A 21,309-nucleotide genomic window follows, 5' to 3' on the forward strand; every position below is an offset into this window, starting at 1 on the left:
TTTGCTTCTCAGATCTGTGCCGTCCCTCACTGCAGCCACTGCCCACGTGCGGCTACTGAGCGACTGAGAGGGTGGGTGTCACATGTTTAAATAATGGCGCTGGTGAATGGGGCTAAAGAGTTTTATCACAATGAACTTAACCTGTTTCTTTTTAGTCCTTAAATGCGGCTACTGGGAAGTTCAGAACCACACCGCGGCTCGCACCGAGCGTCCAGGGACAGCCTGGGAGGAGGGGGCTCGGGCTGCGCGGCCACGGGGCTGTCACCCGCTAGGCGACCTGGGGCCCTGTCTCTTCTGTGAACCGGAAAGAAGTACCTATTTTCAAGGGTCCGGAGAGGGCTTAGCGATTAATTCCTGTGAGCAGCGCCGGGCTGGCGCCTGGTACCTAGAGAGCGCTCTGAGCTGCCGGCCGCTCCCAAGAGCCCGTCTTGTGGGAGCCCGCCTCGTGGGAGGACAGGGCAGGGGCGCCCCCCGCGGCCACTCACCTTCCATCCTCTCGGGAGCCACCGAGCGCGCTCCGCTGGGGGGGCGCTGCCGAGCGCCCGAGTGGCTGAGGCTGGGGGGCGTCACCCCGTACGACGTGAACTGCAGGAGCGCATCCAGGAGCCAGAAGCAGTCTGCGGGTTCAGCAACAGGCTGCTTAGCAACTAGACCTGTTTACAGCGACCTCTACAGGAAAATCAAAGCTGGCCCCCGAACAAGGGGGAAACGGGACGGCAGAAGGTCGGGTCCCAGTACAGCCCTGTTTGTGAGACACTCGCGTCCTCCACGGTCATCGGCAGCCCACGCGGGCCTCACTCCCAGCCCCCAGGCGCCCCTCGGTTCTGGGTTCCTCACGACAAGGACAGAAGGGGCTCCTGCAGGGACGGTGGGACCACGCGCCACCAGAGAGCAGAACCGCCCGGAGATTGGGGGTCTGCGAGAGAGGAGGGGAGAACCGGGCACCAAAGCTCCCGCCACTGCCCGCAGGCTGTCCTGGTGGAGGGATCTAGATTTTCAGGGGAGGGTAGAGCCAGGACCAGTGGGTGCACGCCACAGGGAGGTGGGTTCAAGGTCAACGCAAGTACAAAGTCTAGCAGTTTGGGCCGCCCTGAGTCAGTGGGCCCCGACCACAGAGCAGGAAAGATGAAAATGGTCCGTTACTTTGGGGGGTCATCCCAGGGAGTCTAGGCGCTGGGCTGCACTCAACAGCCTCCGTCACAGGGCCACACGGACGGATCCTTCCTATCAGGAGACGAGGAGCTGCACGGACTTTAAACCTGGGATCACCGCTCCCCAGCGGCCACCTCCCTGCATCCCATCAACACCAGCGCAGACGGGGTGAGGGTCACAGAGAGGGGACGGCAGGAAGCACTTGTCTCCCGACGGAGCACCCAGTCACGTGCTCCCGGCCCCAAAAGCTCCTCCAGGCGGACACGGGAAGTGTAAGGACCAGGACACTCTCTCAGGCATTTACAGTTTTCATAAAGACTCACCAGAGATCTCAGGTCTTAAAAGACAATCTCTGTAGAAATAAAACATTAATCTTCTTTCAACTATGACTTTAACCTTCACTTTGGACTGTTTTAAAAGAAAACGTTCTATGGATTTATATGAAATGCTAGGAACGTAGTCACTTGACCTTCACATCACAGAGAGCGAGAGAGGGAGAGAGAGAGGGGGGGACGGACGCAGCGCAGACGCCCAGCTCACGCCCAAACCGCCTCGGCCCCTCTGCCTGCACATGAGGACACGGCTCCCCCGGCCCCTCCTGCCCCCCATCCTCAGGGACCTGAAAGACTAGGTTCTGGTCTGGTCTAGTCATCATCTCACCGGCAAAGAGACGGAACACTTGCACCCATCCATGCCTCCTTTACAAAATGAGAAAAATGAAAGCCTTCGTCCAAGTTCAAACCCCCAGACCTGAAGGTGCATGGAGAGAGGCCGAGGAGGAGGAGGGGCGCTGAGGACGAGCTGCGCCTCTCTGCCCCCACCTCACACCCAGCGATCACACCAAGCACCCCTCACGAGGGCCAAAACTCCCGAGTCTGGGATGAGGGTGGGTCAGACCTGAGAGGGGGACTGCGCGGCAGTGCCAGGGACACAGCCTCCAGAGGGGGACACCAGGGAGGGCAGAGACTGGGTAAACTGGCCCCCCTACCAAAACACGGGGGCCTGGCCTCCGCTGGCCTCAGCACAAGGAGCGTGGAGGGGGAGGGGAGGGCAGCGCAGCCTGCGAGCGCGCTTTTGTGTTGCTCATTAAACACACCCAGCCCGAGATACCTATCAGAACATCCCAAGCACCTGGCTCACCTGAGCAGCCCCTAGGTACCAGCATCTCATGGGTGCCTGTCCAGGGACAAGGGGGAGAAGGGGCAGGAACCTCAAAGCCACCAAGGCCCACCCGCTGCGGCCGCACCAGCACTTCTCACCCTTCTGCCGGTGACTGTCATCCAAGCAATTGGAGTCTCCGTACAGCACGATCCGGCCTCCACCCTCGGTCGGGATCTGATACAGCCCCAAAATGGGGACGTTTTCAACCACCGCTGCTTCCTGCTTTAAGACCTCCAATCCTGAACAACACAACAGAAACAGCAGTGAGAAGTTCTGTGGAGGCATGAACAACTTTCCAGATGCCCCTTACCTTGACATTTATTCCATATGACCCCCCTGCAAAAAAAAAAAAACCCACAGCAAAATCCAGTAATCACAACCGTGCCAACTTTTAGGATAAGAAAACAACATGTAAAGTGCCACTAATTTGGGCTGCAGCAAAATTCACGTACGTGTATACGTATATTCCCATAACCCTCCTTTTCCATTTTCACTTGAAACGGTGGTACATAGTATTCACAATCCTAGAGGCGTTGCTTCTCCCTTTTTATCCACCAAACCCAAATTTCTGTCTCTTCTTATTATGCTGAGAGGCTTATGTCTTCGGATCACACACACAAGGGGCAGCTCCTGCCCAACACACAGGTGCCTCTCTGGACACAGTTATACACACTGGTGCCCAGGCTTCACGCTGAATACCTGAAAGCTAGGACAACCAGAACTAATTTTTAGAACATACGCCCATGTAGTTTTAGTTTAGATTTAAGGTATCTGTTACATGAATCTCATAAATACAGTAACAAACGTTCCAACAGCAGAGACTTCTCACCTCTACCCAAACAACACAGTTTACAACGCTGACCACATCAAGAAGCCAACAGTGCACAGGTGCCACGCAGCAACTGCTGGTGACACCATCACATAATCAAAGTCTCCACCCGTGAAGCAAACGCATCCCGCACACTGGAGACGACACACGTCTGCACCAGGATCCAGCATCCACTGCGCTGGTCACACCTAAAATGTCTGTGGCTCTAAAAATGCAGCGCTTCCTGCTCTCTACGTATAATCCCACTAGGAACTGAGTGGAAGGGAAAACAAGATTTCCTTTGTTGGGAGGGAGAGACACAGCAGTGAAACAGATGACGCGGGGAAAGTGCACACAGCATTGCCACTTGGCCTCGTGGTTTGACAGAGTTTTGTTCCTGACAATGGAAACAAAATGTTGATCCAGCATAACCCAGATTTTCAAATTCCTATTTTGTACCCAAAAGATTACTCAACTTAAAGCCTCTTTGGAAATAAAAAGTCCCTTAAAAAGGATTCCCAGGTAATTAATTTTCATTTTCAGGCTAGCAGAACACCAAAATAAAGTACGCACCCTTAAACCTTTTGATTCCTCTCCCCCCCACAAAAAAAGGAGCTCCCAGATGGCAACAAGGTGACAAGGAGACCACGGCCTTCACCCCAGGGGAGTTTCCAGAAGCAACACTGCCCTGTGAGCAACGGATCTCAGAAAGAATTACTAAGCCACGGTAAACTGTGCCAGGGGACTGGGAAGACAGGATCATTTATGTTCTAAAAGTTAAAATATACCCTTATGAACACAGAACTACTTACTGACTGACTCTGCCCTGACCGGAAGGAAAGAGCCCCTTCCAGGCAACACAGAAGTAAATTATACGTTGCAGACACAAACCGATGAGTGAGAAATCCTGACTTCTTGTCATTTTCAACTAGGGAAACTGTCCCCGACTTCCAGTTACAGAAAATGACAAAGTTCACAAGGAAGGGGGCCTTCCCTTTTGAAACAGAAAATATCAACGTGCAGGAGGAAACGGATCCATCCTGTGAGTTTCCATGAGCCCATCACATCGGTCACGGAATACTCTCTCACAGCCTTGTACAGGTGAGAGGGACACACGGTGCGGAACCCTGGCTCTGGAGGGGCGGGGCTGGGGGAAGACCACCCTGGGCAGCACGGGGGCGGCTGCCACCTTCGGGAAGGGCAGAGGCAGCCCGGGGCACCCCGCTCCTCCCGCACCCCGGTTTGCTCAGCGCGCTCAGCAGTGTCACAGGTACTGATGCCAGGGGACATGGCATCGTTTGCCTTCCTAGGTGATGGCTCTGTAGTAAAAAGGCAAAACTGAAAGTAAAGACCTTTCTTCCCTTCTAATTCTTCAGGGAATTTTAGGAGATGAACTGTAGTATTCTTTATGTTTACACAGTTAAGAAGTTCAAAGCACAGTCAACATTTTTCTAAAATTTTAGTAATCTGGCAATCACAGAGCAGAACAATTCATAACCAGTAACAAAAATTTCAAGCAACTTTGAAGACAGTCTTAAAAAAAGACCCTACAAATATTCAAAAGCCCCTCTTCTCCTGCAGGAAACTCAACTTATCTTGCAGTGGTCACTACACACATATCCCAACTAGTAGCAAGAGACTGTCTTATCTTTCTGCGTATCCCCCAGAACGTATTACACAAGACGTCTCACCTGAAGTACCATACACATACTGCAAAGAATTTTTTAAAAATCCAAACTGCTAATGGGCACGGGGTTTCTTTTCTGGTGATGAAAATGTTCTGGAATTAGATGGCGGTGATGACCGTACAACTTGTGAAAACACCACAAATCACTGACCTGCACACTTTAAAAGGGCGAATGTTACGGTAGGTGAATTACATGTAATAAAACTGTGATTGGGCTTCCCTGGTGGCGCAGTGGTTAAGGATCCGCCTGCCGATGCAGGGGACACGGGTTCGATCCCTGGTCCGGGAAGATCCCACATGCCGTGGTGCAACTGAGCCCGTGCACCACAACCACTGAGCCTGCGCTCTAGACCCCGCAGGTCACAACTACTGAAGCCCATGGGCTTAGAGCCTGGGCTCTGCAACACAAGAGAAGCCACCGCAGTGAGAGGCCCACGCACCACAACGAAAACCCAACGTCGCCAAAAATAAATAAGTTAAATTTAAAAAAAACGAAAAAAACCCTGTGATTTAAAAATGTGAAAGAGGGCTTCCCTGGTGGCGCAGTGGTTGGGAGTCCGCCTGCCGAAGCAGGGGACACGGGTTTGTGCCCCAGTCCGGGAAGATCCCACATGCCGCGGAGCGGCTGGGCCCGTGAGCCATGGCCCCTGAGCCTGCGCGTCTGGAGCCTGTGCTACGCAACGGGAGAGGCCACAGCAGTGAGAGGCCCGCGTATCGCAAAAAAAAAAAAAAAGTGAAAGAAAGAAAAAGGGAAACCAGAAAGTATACGAATAGCATTCCTTACCTTGGTCCTTAAATGTCTGTGTTATCACTATGCCATCTTCTGGAAATTTAGCAATGCTGCACCCCGACGCGTAATACACTAGAAAACAGTCGTTCAAAGTTAGAACGCAGAAACACTGAATGCTTCCAGCAGCAGCTACACATCTACGGCAGATGCAATCTTCAGGCATGTTATGTATTTTCTAAAATCGCTTCTCATCTTAAGAGAGGAGCTGCTATTATTGCCTGGTCACACAAACTGCAAGTAATTACGTCAAAATTCAAGCTGAATTATTCTATTAATCTAAGGTTTCTGGGTAGATTTTAGAAGTTGCAGCTGTCAGACTTGGGGACAACCTAAGTCAGGATGAGCAGAGTTAGTGACAGTAACGTTCAAGATATTGTTTTAGAAACTAGTCACCAAAATGAAAGGGGGCGACTTCTTAAATGAGATATGCCATTATTCCATAAACAGAATTTATACATTATCAGGGGCCTGGCGGGGTATGACATATTTGGGAACATACAGGACACAAAGAACCTCATAGGTGGGTTAGGAATGCTCACAGGAAGTATTTTCATTTTAAAAATCTGGACAAAAACTAGGGTCAACACCCAGTGTTACAGGTGCCCGTTGTGAAGACACTGCGCAGTTCTCTCCACAGACCCTGCTTACTTAGGTGATATCACATCATTCTCTCTCTCTGAAACTTAAGACTTCAAAGACGCACGGCTTCTGCTTGCCCATCTCTGGGAATGATGAGCCCTACTAAAAGCAAACACAAAACCTTACTGTCATGGTTTGCCAAGGTGAAGTCCCCCTCGTACAGGCCATCGCTGAATCCCATGTTCCAGACCGACAGCAGCTCATTCAGGGCTGGGACGTTGGCTCCTCCGGTGTCTGGCATCCACCACTGCCTGTGAAAATGACAGGGACTTAATGAAGGACTGAAGCGTCCCACAAACGCCTGATATTTTTGTCACAAAGCTGACTTCTCCCACCAGAGTCCAGCCCCTCCGCACTAGGTTTCAGCTAAGAACGAGCCTAACTGCCTGGGTTTCACTAACACTGCAATGTAAATGCTGCCGCCAGCGTGCAGAATAAAGCAAAGCCCAACTTATTTCATGAAATGCGCCACATTTAACATAAACGCGCTGCACGTAGAGCCTAGACCTTGAGAGGATGAGTAAACGCAGAAAGAAGCTCATGAAGTTCAAGGCACAGACTCTGAAGAAAGAACGCACATCGTAAGGATGAGATATTCATAACACGCCGGGAATTCTTCCGCGATAACCAACCTACTGAAAGGTTTCTTTAAATAACTGTCTTCTCGGTGCATTTAAAAGTACACAGATTCGGTAAAGGAGAGGGGGGAGAGCGGAAAAGAACTCAACAGAAAGTTAAAGCCGAAGGGTCTGAGATCAACAAGGACAAGGAACCCTTTCAGTCACAACTTGGGTCAGTGAGCAGTTTACTTCCTTCCCAAGCAACTTTCAAGAACATCTCTGCCAACGAAGAGAGAGCTTGTCGGAACCTGACAGCCGAAAGGACCACCGACAGGCCAAACAATCTACGTCTTTGCTGGGTGGAATTTAATTCCCAGAGAGTCAACTTTCTTACCCAAACACCAGTTGGTATCAGTACCTTGTATTTTCGTCGTAAAACTTGACCTTCCTCATCACGGACGTGTTGTACCAGTCGCTGAAGACGATGAGCGAGAGGCCGTTGCCCACGTCCCTCCGGAGCTTGGCCACCTCCTCGGGGAAGTACTCCTCCTCGCTGTCCACCATGAGCAGCGTTCCTGAGGGAGAGAGCCCAGGGTGAGAGCAGCGGCCACTGCGCCCACAGGGCCGCACCCACAGGACATCACCGTTTCAGGAGCACGGTACTTCACTGGCCTCAGCAACTCCAGTCACTGGCCTCTAGTACTTTGGCCTGTGCCCTGTTCCGCTTTACAAGGGGGTGAAAAAGAAAGGATCAGGGTCCAACAGCACGCGGACACCAGCCAGCTGCGGCCTGTTTCACTGGTGATGCTCTACGTGAAGGATATTCACTCACCTGAAGAGAAGCAAAATTCTGTGCTAGAGTTTCTTTTAATTAAAATAAAAAATACAACGGAAGTGTACAAACGTCCTTGTGCCCAGTGATTCTGAGAGCTTCTCATTTCAGCTGAACGCTAGGAACATGGGCCACTCTCTCTGGTCCTGGCCGCCACTGGGAACGGGAGAGCCTACCCTGCCTCCACCCTTCCCCAGCTGAGCGGGACCGCCGCGCCGGCACCTCGTGTCCCTCACCATACTGACTGGCGTCAAAGCACGTGAAGGGGGAGCCGAGGACTTCGACGAAGTAGCCCATGCTTCTCAAGTGCTGATACATGTCCCTGAAGTTGGTGTGGATGTGGTCACCATTCCTGAAACACAGGAAGCCCGGCACTAAAACCAACAGTCCTTACTCGGAATAAAAGCCACGTGGCCACAGGGCGCATTTCTGAAGGAGCAGCTCCACCGCCCACAGAGGGTTGGGAGCCAGTCCACTGGCAAGAAAGTCAGCCTTTCAGAGCAGCTCTCTCCGGGCTGCACATAAAGTGGGTGATAACAGGAAATCACCTGCGCGGCACAAGCACGAAGGAGGTAAGATGACGAGAAGATGTGGCCAAAGAAACGTTTCGTGAAGGGCCCTGAAGCGTCACTCTAGCGGTGGCGCGGGAGTGAAAGGCCAACAGCCACCTGCACTGGACAAGTTCAGCATGGCAACGCAGACATGCTGGGAGTGAACCAGGGTGGCCACACACAGGTGACCTTACATCACTGCCACTGATCACCCTTCCTCCTGTCCCAGCCCCGCGGAGGAAGGACAGGGGCAGTGGCGGGGACGGACGCCGGGTCTGGCGGCCACTTACCAGTCCAAAGGGTCGTTCTTCATCCTCAGGTTATCCCTGGGGAAGTAGCCGGGCGGGTAGCGCAGGTTGTGGTACTGGTCCCAGAGAACCCTCTTGCTTCGAGGAGGAGCGGGGATGATCTTCACCTTAATTGGGAGCTTCACTGTTGAAGTCTGTTCTGCACCACTGTTTGACTGAAAAAAATAAATTTGAAATGTCCCTTTGGCTCAGAAGAAACTTTCAGGCTTTCAGGTTGGAAACCTCACTTCTATTTATCAATTTAACCCAAACAGAACACAAGAATTTCTCACAACAACGGTAGGAGAGGACATTCGTGTATCGTAATTAATTCCATTCAGAATTATGAATTCAATTATGATGGTTTCAGAATTCAAATTTAAGGCACCTGGTTTCTAAAAACGACTAGACTGCATAGCATGAGCCTTACATTTTACAATCATTTTAAGCCTGAAATTTGGCACAGAACAGCCCACCCACGCCCCGTTCACCAAGTGCGTTGTGACCCCCCTGCTCGCCGGGCCGGGACCCCATGGACGGCGCCTCACAGCCCAGCGCCTGGCGCTCAGCCCGTCCCCCTTTGCACATGAGCCCCCGCGCGCGCACTTACGTCCACCTCCGCCGGGGAAGCCACGGTGACTGTGACGTGCCCCTGCGCGACGCCTTCCCAGGAGGCGGCCTGCTTGGTGACGGAGATGGAAATGGCCAGGTAGCCCGACCAAGGCCACAGCACTGAGGAGTAAGAGAAAGCCACCTCGATGCTGTCTCCGTTCTGCGGTAAGTAGGGCTGCCACTCGGGCTGCGGGAGGAAAGTGGCAGAGGCTCGGGTGAGAAGCTCCGTCCGGGTCACAGCCCGCTCAGCCGGTACCACGGAGCCCATGCCCAAGGCCGCCGTGCAGCGCCAGGCCGTCACCCACCGGAGGGGCCTAGGGACACCGCCGCTGACCAACCCCGCGTTTAAAGACAAGTTCCCCGCAAGCTTAAAAGGAGGCAGGGAGTGTGGACGCACACGGCTTGATGAAGAGCTTGCATCTGCAGAGAACTTACAGAAAAGAATATTCCCAGGTTTGGGGTTAGATCTCAACTGGCTGTACGCTTAACGAATCACATTGCTTGAAAGGAATAAAATAATAAAATGACACGGCTGCAAAGTGTCACCAGTCAGGTTCTGGGCCAGCGACCGGGCAGGCGGAGTGTGCGCGGCGCCCGGAGGAGGCCTCTCCAGGCTTGGGGACAGGCGAAAGGGAAGCACGAGACGGGAAACGCACATCAGCTCGCACAGCGAACCAACGTTTCAAGCTAACCTGAACTACTCATTTCCCTCACAAGCCAGAGTGCAACGACATACTCCCTCCAAGCGAGTCGGCATGTTAAAAAAAAACTGTGAAAAAGAAGAAAAACTAGGGCACAAGACCACTGGTTAACAACAGAGAAGAAAATTAACTTTTATCCATCGCTTGTAACACATATCAAGTTAACTCAACACAGGTGAAAACATTAAATATTTAACAAGCATAAAAGGGAAGTGAGTAGAAAATAGAGATTTTTCTTATATTTCTGGAGGGATAAGCTTCTAATTTTTGAAACAGAAGAACTCACAAAAGATGAAAATTCAACTACATGTAAAAGTGAAACTTTTACAGAACCCACCCCCCAAGTTTTTAAACTCTCTAACATTAAAGAGACAAAAATAATCTGGGCAATCTTTTTGCATGACACACAACAGTGGTTAATCTCTCTATGAAGTGAAGATCTTGTTCGGATTGACAGGGACAACCTAAATTCTAGCGAAAAATGGGCCAAGGAAATGAAACACGAATTCACACAAGAGGAAATATAATCAGTAAACAAACGTGCAGACACGCACCTTACGAATCATTAAACAAGGTACCGACTACCCCCTGCAGATTTAAAGTTAAAAGATGAACCATGCAAAAACAAACCAAATGTCCACCGACTGACAAAGCGGGGTCTTATCCACACAATGAACCACGTTTCAGCCATGAGAAGGAGTGAAGCACTATATACACTGCAATGCAGATGAGCCCGTTTAAAGACATTACGCTCAGTGAAAGAGGCCAGTCACAGAGACCACGTAACATACCACTCCATTTATAGGAAACGTCCAGAAAAGGGAACTCCATGGAGACAGAAGGGGATTAGGAAACGCCACGGTCTGGGGGAAGGGGAATGGGAAGTGTTAACAGGGGTTTCTCCTTCAAGTGATGAAAATGTTCTGGAATTATCCAGTAGGATGGTTGCTGCATCACTACTTGTGAGTACACTAATAACCACTGAACCGCACAATGTAAAAGGGTGCACTTTATGGCATGTGAATTTTATCTCAATGTTTTAAAACCTCATGCAACTGGGAAAAAAAGGACGTACCACCAGAGCAGAGACACTACCCCTCTGTACACCATCAGCGGCAGTCTGAGCTGATGCACCTCTTTTGAAAAGAATCTGGTATTACGTACCAAGAGCCATTAATAACGTTCACACCCTCTTACTTGGGATTCTAATCCAGGGAGTTTATGTTAATAATTCAGAACAAAAGAAAACGATATATACAAAGATATTCAGTGAGATGTTTACAGTTGAAAACCACCTAACTGTTCAAGCAAGAAGAAACAGTAAGCACGTAACGATTCAACAACTCTACAGAGTATTAAACAACCATTGGAAAGAACATCGGTGCTTATATATAGTAACATTTTTCAATGTTTATAACGTGAGAACTGAAAAAGAAAAAAGACTAAATTTTTGTCTGCCACACAAAGATAACTAAAAATATCTATTTCAGATAAGGGCTGGAAAAGATTCTTTTTCTTCTTTCCTGCAGGCAACTGACTTTATTAATCTCACGAAATCATAAGAAATGTACTTTCTGTGACAGCTTGATGAAAAGTGAAATCCTGCAGTCAAGAAATAGATGAAATGAGGCACCTGGAAATGAAAAAGCAAGGACGAACACAGGAAGTGTTGGGGGGCATTGAATCAATTTAAACACACCTATTTAAACAACTACAGTGCTTTGTTAGAAAATATGATTTGAACTTTTTCTTTCAAATCGTGGCTCTAGAGTGTGTAGGGCTGAAGTCGCTTTTCTGCTCTCTTTCCCAATCCTTTATTTTTGTGATAATGTTTATGTAGTAAGTGTAAAACAAATTATAAACACAAAATTCAGATAAAGACCATGCCTTCTAAACATGAAGGCCCATGTGTCCTCATTAAACAATAAAATAATTGTAAGTGAGCCTTTAATTACAGACGGGAAACTGTAAAAATGAAGATTCAAATGCAATTAGCTGATTCAGGAGTCAAACCCAAGATGCCGAAGTAGAAGAGTGGCACGCTGGCCTCATTACTGTATCCCTGACTTATATACAAAGCACTCAGGGGAGAACAAACCACTGCTTCCAATCCCCCGGCACCCAGGCAGGAGGAGGACCTGTCCCTTTTAACTGCAGGAGTAAATCTGGGTCACGTCTAAGCTCACCGCTGGCCAGACGGCAGTCTCACCTTGTCTACGATTCTTCCTGTGACACCCATGCCGTTGAGGATGGTGACGTTGACGATCGTTGGCATCCCTCCGTAGTAGATGGGCTGGGAGCAGTAGGGCCACATGTAGGGACACTCGGTCAGATCGATGTAGCTGGGGCTCAGACTGAAACAAAAAATCCAGTGTTACAGGGCTTCCCTGGTGGTGCAGTGGTTGAGAGTCCGCCTGCCGATGCAGGGGACGCGGGTTCGTGCCCCGGTCCGGGAGGATCCCACATGCCGCGGAGCGGCTGGGCCCGCGAGCCATGGCCGCTGAGCCTGCGCGTCCGGAGCCTGTGCTCCGCAGCAGGAGAGGCCACAGCAAGGAGAGGCCCGCGTACCGCAAAAAAAAAAAAAAAAAAAAAATCCAGTGTTACCGTAGACGGCGTTGGAAAGCGTCAACGGGGCGGCCCTGAGCCTCGGAAGGGCCTGCCTCCAGGGCTGCCCTCGGCTGAGGTCTGGGAACCTGGCTTTAGAACACGCCCTGTGCTGCGGAGGCCTCCCGGCCAACCTGCCTCACCAGCAGCACAGCGGGATGCGTGGGCATCACCTCTCCCCTCTGCGAGCCTGGAATCTGGTGGCTGCGGCTGGTGGAGAACGAGTATGTGACCAGCCCCAGAGCAGACGCAGGACTCAGTCTCAAGGCACTGGAGCAAAGATGGACTTTTAAATAACTGGAGCGGGGACAAATGGGTGGTCACTCGGCAAAAGATAAAATCAGATCCCCACCTCAGACCATACACAAGAATAAACTCCAAATGGATCAGATCCTCTCAAGTAAATAAAAGAAAGCCCACAGGCATTAGAAGGAAACATGGGCGAGTCCCTCCTTCACCTCAGCGCAGGGAAAGGCTTCCTGTGCCTCAAAATCCAGGGGCAACAGCAACGACAGGCTAACAAATACGGCTGTTAAAAAAGAAAAAAAACACATGGCCGAAAACACTTTCACAAAGTCTAAAGGCCACCAGCAAACTGGGAGAAATAGTTGCAATAAAGGGTTGCTTACCCTAACATAAGAACACGTAAAAACCAAGGGACAAAAGCCCCAGAAAAGAAAAATGGTGAAAGAAATGAACAAACACTTCACAAGAAAGATACAAAAACAGCTCTTAACTCTAGACAAAGTGTTCAAATCACTCATAACCTGAGAAAGGCAAATTAGAACAACACTGAGATAGCACTTCTCACGTGTCAGATTGGCAGAAAGGAGAGCACGGCCGGACACTGCAGGTGAGGCTCCGGGCAGACAGGCGAGCTCCCACGGCACAGCCCTTCTGGAGGGCAAGGGAGAGACCTGGAAGAGTGCCCTCTGTTCTCAGCTTGGACCCAGCAACCCCACTTCTAGGAATCTTCCCTGGAGACGCACCTCCAACAAAACTAAAATGCACAGGCGCAAGCAGCTTAAAATTACAAAATACTGGAAAAAGTTTCAACGCCCATATATAGATATGTGCTTGAATAAACAGAGGTATCTACGTTATGGAGCCGTAAAAGAAAAGGGAGGAGAAAGATCTCTGTGAACCGACACAAGGTGATTTCCAGGAGACTGTTAAGTGAAAAAAGTACAAGAGAGTATTTATGGTAATGCTGTCCTTCATGTAAGAAAGGGGATATGAGATGGTAGGTATGTATCTGCTCGCATGTGAAAAAAGAAATGCAAGGATAAAGCAAAAACTAATGGCGTGGTTACCTACGGGGTGGAGGGAAAGGGGCAGGGGGAGTGGCACAGAAGGGTTGAGGGGAGCCATACCTGGCCCGGTGCACTCTGTCCAGTTCCAACCTTAGAGTCATAACCCGATACATAACTAGTTGAAATCAACCAGGATGTGGGAGGAATCCGAAAAGAAATAGAAATGCTGACAAATGAACTCAACTGCATTGAAAATAAACAGCAAAACCAGATTGAAAGGGGTGTGGTGGGGAGGAAGATATTAACCTAAATCACTGTGACAAACAGTAGACTACATGCTATAAAGCTAAAGATAAAAAGAACTACACACAAACACAATCCTCTGGTTAGCGTATCTGTTTTCAGCACGGTACGAGCTAGCAGTTCTAAAACTTGTCCACAAGCGTGTACTAGGACAGAGCAAATAAACATCGTGGCGAGTGACAGCCAGGTTTCTGGCTGCTGGGGAAGGACAGCCAGCAAGAAGGAAGACTCAAGATGAGGGCCGTGGCGTCAGGTGGGATCAGGAGACAGACGACTTCACGGACAGACATAGAAACAGGTACAGGTGTGTGTGTGTGCAGACACTCACCAGCTCTGTCTGCTGAAAGGGGCTATGAGCACAGCTGCCAAGAGCACGCCTGGTGCCCAGGTGTCCGTTTCTAAACCCACCCTCCAATTAAAGGACCAGGGCTGCTCGGGCAAAGAAGCGATACCAACACTGGGCACGGAAATGCTGCCATAAAGTGAGAAAGTGCCCCCAACTGATGGAGACGTGCTGAAAAGACACGGGAGCCAACCAGCGGGAGCCCTAGAGAGCCAAACCTGGGACAAATGAGCAATAAACAATGACACTAATGGATCATGACCCACAGAGTCAGATAAGTACCTATGTGTCCACGCTGATACCACTGAATAAATAAGACAGGAGGACAGCTCTTCCTTACAGCAGAATTTCATTTAATATATGCAGAAGGGAATGAGAGAAACAGAAAATCACCATGGGACAATCTCTACAGTAAGAACTGTTACAGGGAGGAACCATCAAAGGATGCTAAACTTAGTGATGGAAAGTATGTTAAGAAACAAGATCATCTGCTTTTTTTTAATTTTTATTGGAGCATAGTTGCTTTACAATGTTGTGTTAGTTTCTACTGCATAGCAAAGTGAATCAGCTATACGTATACATACATCCCCTCTTTTTTGGATTTCCTTCCCATTTAGCTCACCACAGAGCACTGAGTACAGTTCCCTGTGCTATAAGAAACAAGATCACCTTCAAGGGCGTCCCCACAAGACACTTCGCAGTCACAAAGGGACAGTCACTGCAGTGGACACCTGGCAGAGATACTCACCGCACCAGATCTCCTGCTGCGGAGCCCAGCTGACGGACGCCAGTGGACCCTCCACTACATCTGTGCCAAGGACTGAGCACAGAGGGCACCAGGGTAGGCCCAGCCCTGGGGGACACAGGTGCCTCTACCAGGCGACTGCGGTTCAGGGAATCTCGGTGACCGGGAAAATTTCAGACCTGTGCTGGGTGTGAGGGTCCTCCTCCCTCCTCGCCCCTTCATCCTTCATAGGCCCCTCCCCCAGGAAGTCTCTTGGCCGTCTGAGTCTACGTTGGCACCTGCTTCCTGGAGGGTCCAGCCTGACACATCACCTGAACTTCATGATGCAGGTGAGCACCACCCAGAACAAAAGGAAGGACACTGAGACAACTGTCCCAACTGGAGGAGACCAAGGACACGCGGCGACTGAACGCAACGTGGATGCTGGCCTGGATTCTGGACCAGGCCAAGGATGTGGGTGGGAAAAATCTGGGTGAAATCCAAATACGGTCTGCAGCTTGGGAGATGGTAACGTATCAGTGCCAACTTCCAGGCTCTGAGGCTTCTACTATGGTTATGTAAGTTGCTAGCATCAGGGGAAGGTAGTGAAGGGTTTATGAGTCCTCGTGCACCAATTTTTAAAACTTTGTTGTAAATCTAAAATCATTTCAAAATAAGAAGTGAAAAAGAATTCTTGCCAAAAATACAGCACCTCACTAATCACGAGAAAGCATCAGAGGACTCAGAGTCATGAATGACGAGACAGATGAACTGTCAGGGGTCCGGGGAGCCCAGGGAGACATGGCAACTGCACGCAACGTGGGGCCTGGACCCTGGACCAAAGAACATGAGGGGAGCCGGCCACTGCGCGTCTGTCTGCAGACTAACCCCAGCACAGCATCAGGGTGCACCTGTTGGCTCTAGCAGAGGAATCACAGACTACCAAGGTGTTGGCCTGAGGGGAAGCCGAGGAGAGGGTATATGAGAACGTCCGTACGATTTGTGCAGATTTTTGTAAACCTAAGATGATTTCAAAGGAAAGGGAACCCCTGACGTTACAAACAGCAGAACGTGAGGAAGTGGGGAGCAATCCTGTCGGCAGCGCCCCAGCAGAAGCAGCACTGCAAAGCTCTCCCCGAGGCCCCCAAGCGCTGTGTGACTGGGGCTGGTTCCACGTGGAGGCTAATACTCTGTGCCGAGGAGGCCGGTGCAGAGAAGGAAGGCCTGTTCAAAAGGAAAGCGCACCGACCTGGCCTGTGGCTTGTAGCTGCTGAGGATCTGGTAGGCTCTGAGGAGGTCCAGCTTGCCGTGGCCTTGTTCAAACATATTCACGCCGGGCAGCCTCCGGGCTGCTGCAATCAGGGCCTGCTTCATGCTGGCCGGATTCACCAGCTCCCGTCTCTGGACTGTGCTGGGGGCAAATACCATATTCGCTCATTTTCTCTCAGCAACAGAATGAAAACCAGACTATCCCTACCCTGTTCGTGCGCAGTCATGTGACCTCCAATCTTGATCTGTATCTAACAGGAGCTTCTTCGGTAAAACTCATGCAAGATGCAAACGAACGTACTCGTTTCTGCACCTGCCTAGGGACTGACCACTCATCAGCCTTCCGTGTGGCTTGTGAGAACACGGACTCTTGGGCTAGCACCTGTTTTTACTAAATCGATCGGGAAAACACATCTTCCCACTAACTTAACAGTCGACCTCAGAGGTTGCAGGAGACAAGAACAGGTAGGAGTTACAGGCTCCGGACACGTGGACGCAGCCCGGCCGGGAGAAGGGAAGGATCGAGGTGGGTCCTGCGGGGACTCGAGGCAGCATGGCCAAGAGGCCCGGCCTCGGAGTGAGGCCCACTGCGTCCAAGTGCTTGTTTTGTTTGGAGGCCTGTGTGTGACGCGTCACCCCGGTGGGACAGGCCTGGTAGAGGGTTCATCGCTGGAACGCAGCTGGACTCGGGCAGCGGCGCCCAGACGTTCCCACTTGCTGTAGAACACCAGCATTAAAACACGCATCTCTGCGTATCTACGTATTATAGATACAAGTCAATTTTACGCCCCTAAATGCAGGGGAGAAAATCCAGTAAACAGTAAGGAAAACCTGACTCTACTAAGTTGCTAAATATTTTTCTACGATGATGGGTGGTCGTGGAGTGTAGGTGGACCTTTTCTAATAGGTCTAGACGGGAGATCCGACTTCAGGAGGAGTGAGGGGAGGAAAGTGGCATCAAGTCTTACTGGCAGAAAAAAAGAATTGCTCACAGCTCAGCCCCCCTCCCGCCGACAGCGCAAGACCAGGCTCAGGCTCTGGCTCCTCGCCGGGCTCTAAGGCTGGAAACGAAGAAGCGCTTCTCTGCCGCTCGGCATCTGTTATGAGCTCCTCCTCACACCATAAAAGCACTTCTGACCCACCACAGAGGCATTTTATCTGCTGCAGGGAGAAGAGGAAAGCAAAAGCTTCCTCACCACTGAAAACATCTGTACGTAGAGAAGCCGCTTGGCTGGGCACGGAAGACACAATGGCCTCCCCTCCTCACTCCTCTGACAGCAGGAGGCTTGACGGGCTCATCTAACGCCCACAAGAACCATCTAAGAAAGAACGGACTCCTGCCTCTTCTGTAGAGATGGGGTGAGGCCCCGGGATGTGCTCTACATACAGCCAAGCTGGTGACAAGCAAGACTCAGCTCCTGGTCCCCTGACGCCACCTCCTCCCAGCTGGGCCACACTCACCTCACCAGCAAGGTGACAGCACCTGCCACCACTGGGGAAGCCACGCTGGTCCCCGAGAGCGCCCGGCACCCGCCTTTCACGCCGGAGCCCCTCACTCCAGCGCCGTAGGTGACAATGTCAGGCTTCATGCGGCCATAGCCTCCTGGCAGCTCCTGTAAACAAAAGCAGGGTGGTCTCTACCACGGCACATACACTGGCACATGGCCACGCGCAGTTATGAGTGGATAAAACCAGAACAGAAATGTGGGTCAGCTAAACACACTGTAACCTCAGTACGATGCTGGTTTTCATCTGAAATTCACTGCAATTCAGAAGAAGCTTAAATGACAGTATACAAAATAAAATTATTTTTGGTGCGTTTTGTAATGACCAGCATGACAGTAATGCCATAAAGCGTTTTAAAAGTGAATATTTTAAATTTCGCTAACATGCAAGGCTGAAAACTGATTTATTTCTAGATAATTTTAAAATTAGAAATATGCTAGAAAAATCAGAAAATAAAAATTAGAAATTAGGAAAAAAAAAAAGAAACATTTTCCTTTACAAGAAAAAAAGTACGTGATATGACTGGATATTTCAATCTTTCACCAGAGGGGAAAGAATGACTTAGAAGAGTGAGTATATAACCATACAAGTAACCTGGGGTAAGAGTTTAACTGAGAACTCTCTTAAGCTTCCCAGAAACTGGGGCAAAGTGAGAATTACAATAGGTGTTATATTCTGTAAGAAAGAAGTACACCAATCTGAAGTGACAAAATCCTTCCCGGCAACCAAGCACAAATGGACCTGGAGCCTCACACGCGGGACACTGAGCAAAGACGTCTTCACCTGCAGCCCCACAGATAATTCAGGAACGTTTCTCAAAATGCCGTCAAAACACAGGCCTCGATAAAGGCCGAGGACATGGCAGGGGGGTCGGAGCAGCAGGGGGACGCGGAGGGCAGGTCAGGGTCCCCAAGTGCCGCCCGAGGGAGCGACCCCAGCTCTGCTCAGATGGGAGGAGTCGGCCACATAATTACAGCTCACGCAGCTGAACTAATTACCTTGCTAGAGTCGTTTCAGTTTTGTCCAGCTAAATGCAATCATTCCCACGTTAGGGAGCTGATATTAAGCCGTGCTCACTGGCCTCTCCTGCTTCCCAAGGCCAAAAAAAATCATCCCACCCAGCACGGAGGACTGCTGGCCCTCCTCCTACCAGTTAGGACCAGTGCACATGAATCCAACCAACCTAAATGACGAGTTACTCAGAAACAAGTTAAAAAGAAGTGGACCCGGGAAACACAGTGAGAACCGGCACCTGCCCGCTGGGCCACAGGGACACGGCAGGGAAGGCGCTAGAGCGTGTCCTCGTGGCGGGCTGCCTCCAGGCTGCTTTTCTCTCCGTGCTCTCAGACAGCCCCGAGGCCCTTGCACGCGGCTCCCGCGGGCACGCCGGACAAAAGGAGCAGCGCCTACCCAGGTGGTCATTCCCCGCGATGAGAAGCGGGCGATGTTGTCCTCAAAGTCAATGCCGCCCACTCCGATCACATCCATCTGGTCAGCAGGGTTATTCAGAGTGCTGCAGCGAGGCAAGAAAAAGACACAAAAGGCGGGGGGAGAGGAATCACTCTAAGTGAGAGAGTCAAACAAGGGCAAGCAGCCCCGGGACGGTCGGAGCCCACAGCAGCTCTCCCGCGGCGAGGCGCGTGCGGCTGGGAGGGCCCGGCCCGGCACTGCCACCTCTGCCGGCCCAGTGGTCTCCCCACACCTGAGACGCCCTCTCCTCCTCTCCCTCTCTCCTCCCCTCCCTCCCTCCTCCCTGTCAACTTATCGCCCTCCGGCCCAAGACTCTCTTCTGCCCTCACTACTGCCAGGCGTGCAGGAGTCCCCTTCCTCCGAGCTTCACAAGACTGGCCACGACCAGCCCCGTCACCTGCGTACACGTCCGTACACCACTTCCCAACTGCCGCGAGCGCAGCCCCCCCGAGCTCGGTCCCCGGCTCCTCTGGGAAGGAACTACAGCCACACACGTGCACCTGCCACCGTCAGAAAGTGAAAGTTCTCCCTGGGTCTCGGGTAGGTGTCTCCCTTCCTCATGGGAACCGTGGGGACCACTCATCTCTCCGTAACCCCGGGCTCCTCAGCGGGAAGGCACGGATGCGCGTGAAAAAGCATGCGGTTCTCCCCTGCACTTCAAGGGCGCTAGGTCCGCAATGACACGAACATTTAAACTACGGAGTCAAGATGTAAGTCAAGATGAACTATTTGACAGTATGAAACAACCACTTACGGAACTGCACTTCCCAGCTTTATCTATTTCCGCTCCACCACCACCACATGAACTCCTGAACCACAACTGAATCCGAGCAGCTGAAGCGACAGCAGCAGCAAGATACTACTGTTTCAACCACACGGGGCCGACCCTAGCATCACCTCCTTAGCTTACCCACCACCAGCATGCTACCAGCTGGTTGTTCAGAAGCACCAACAGTGATTTGTTAATCGGCTGACAGTAAAAGTTTACAAATTTCTATGACATCAAAGAGCAGAGATTAGAACAGAAGTCACTGGCAGTATTTCCCACTGAAGTTGATAGCAAAGAACACCAGCTTCCCACCCTGCCTCTACCTGCCAATCCCTATACTTTACACCCTTAAAATCAGGGGAAAGCATCAGAAAATCTTTGTTGGTGCTGAGAAGGGGGAAGTGCAGCTGCAGACTCCTTGGCACCATGAAATCTAAGCATCGAGGGTGCCGGACCCCAGAGAGCTCCCAGAAGGGGTACCCGTGGGGACATGTCGGGCAGCGTCACGCCTCCGATAAATAACCGGGCTCTTCAAGTGCATGACTGTCACGTGACCAGCCCTATCCGAGGCCCCGCAGTAAGCCACACCCGTTCAGGCTGTGGCACCGTGACCGCGTGCCACCCCCAGCCTACCCAGCAGCTGGCGGACACCAGATGCTGTGAGGCTCTGTGGGCAGACATGAGTCCGACACCGGGGCTTCCTCTCCCGAGATGCCCCTGACACACTAAACACGAGCAGCTCTTTGATTAGAAGCCCTCACGTGGACCGCCCACAGAAGTCACAGGATTTCAGAAGAGTGACCAGTGTGTGCAAAGCAGTCAGGATGGCACGTGGAAGAGCTGGTGTGAACGGAAAGGCAGGCTTGCGGCAGCGGGGGGGGGGGGGGGGGGCGGTCAGCAGCAGGATCAGGTGACGGAGACCGAGAGGAACACGGTTTCCCCAGGGAGACCCGAGGAGGAGCCTGCTCCGAGGAAGAGCGCACGAGGGAGTGGGGAGTGTTTACCGGGACACAGCCACGCCCATTCGCCTACACATCCATGCTGCCTTCGCGCTACAAGGGCAGGCGAGCAGGGGCAACATACCATGTGGCCCACAACGACTCCACGAGTTACTACCTGATCCTTTACAGAAAATGTTTGCCAGCTCCAGGCTAGACTACTGAAGACCTTGAAAACCAAGGAGAAAAGTTTAGATCTGAGCAGGCAATAACGATCCACTGCAGATCCTTAGTTAAAGAAACTGCTAGACTCTGTTTTAACAACAGAAACACAGAGAAACGGAAGAGAA

The 21,309-nt window shown here is 51.2% G+C and overlaps 1 protein-coding gene across 6 annotated transcripts in view; it reads right to left on the reverse strand.

The window, feature by feature from the left end:
* MBTPS1 (membrane bound transcription factor peptidase, site 1) overlaps positions 1-21,309 on the reverse strand; it is a 49,805-nt gene that overhangs the window by 5,809 nt on the left and 22,687 nt on the right. For all 6 annotated transcript variants that reach the window (XM_082676442.1, XM_082676441.1, XM_082676445.1 and 3 more), the window contains 12 exons: positions 19,193-19,295; positions 17,738-17,889; positions 16,257-16,418; positions 11,990-12,134; positions 9,078-9,266; positions 8,471-8,643; positions 7,866-7,981; positions 7,216-7,372; positions 6,364-6,488; positions 5,593-5,670; positions 2,412-2,552; positions 486-617 (listed from right to left, as the gene is read on the reverse strand). In XM_082676442.1, the coding sequence (XP_082532568.1) occupies positions 486-617; positions 2,412-2,552; positions 5,593-5,670; positions 6,364-6,488; positions 7,216-7,372; positions 7,866-7,981; positions 8,471-8,643; positions 9,078-9,266; positions 11,990-12,134; positions 16,257-16,418; positions 17,738-17,889; positions 19,193-19,295 (1,673 nt within the window). The remainder of the gene's footprint in view (positions 1-485; positions 618-2,411; positions 2,553-5,592; positions 5,671-6,363; positions 6,489-7,215; positions 7,373-7,865; positions 7,982-8,470; positions 8,644-9,077; positions 9,267-11,989; positions 12,135-16,256; positions 16,419-17,737; positions 17,890-19,192; positions 19,296-21,309) is intronic.

The sequence above is a fragment of the Grampus griseus genome (genome assembly GCF_964374135.1).
Source record: "Grampus griseus genome assembly, chromosome: 19".
In the NCBI taxonomy this organism is placed as follows: Eukaryota; Metazoa; Chordata; class Mammalia; order Artiodactyla; family Delphinidae; genus Grampus; species Grampus griseus.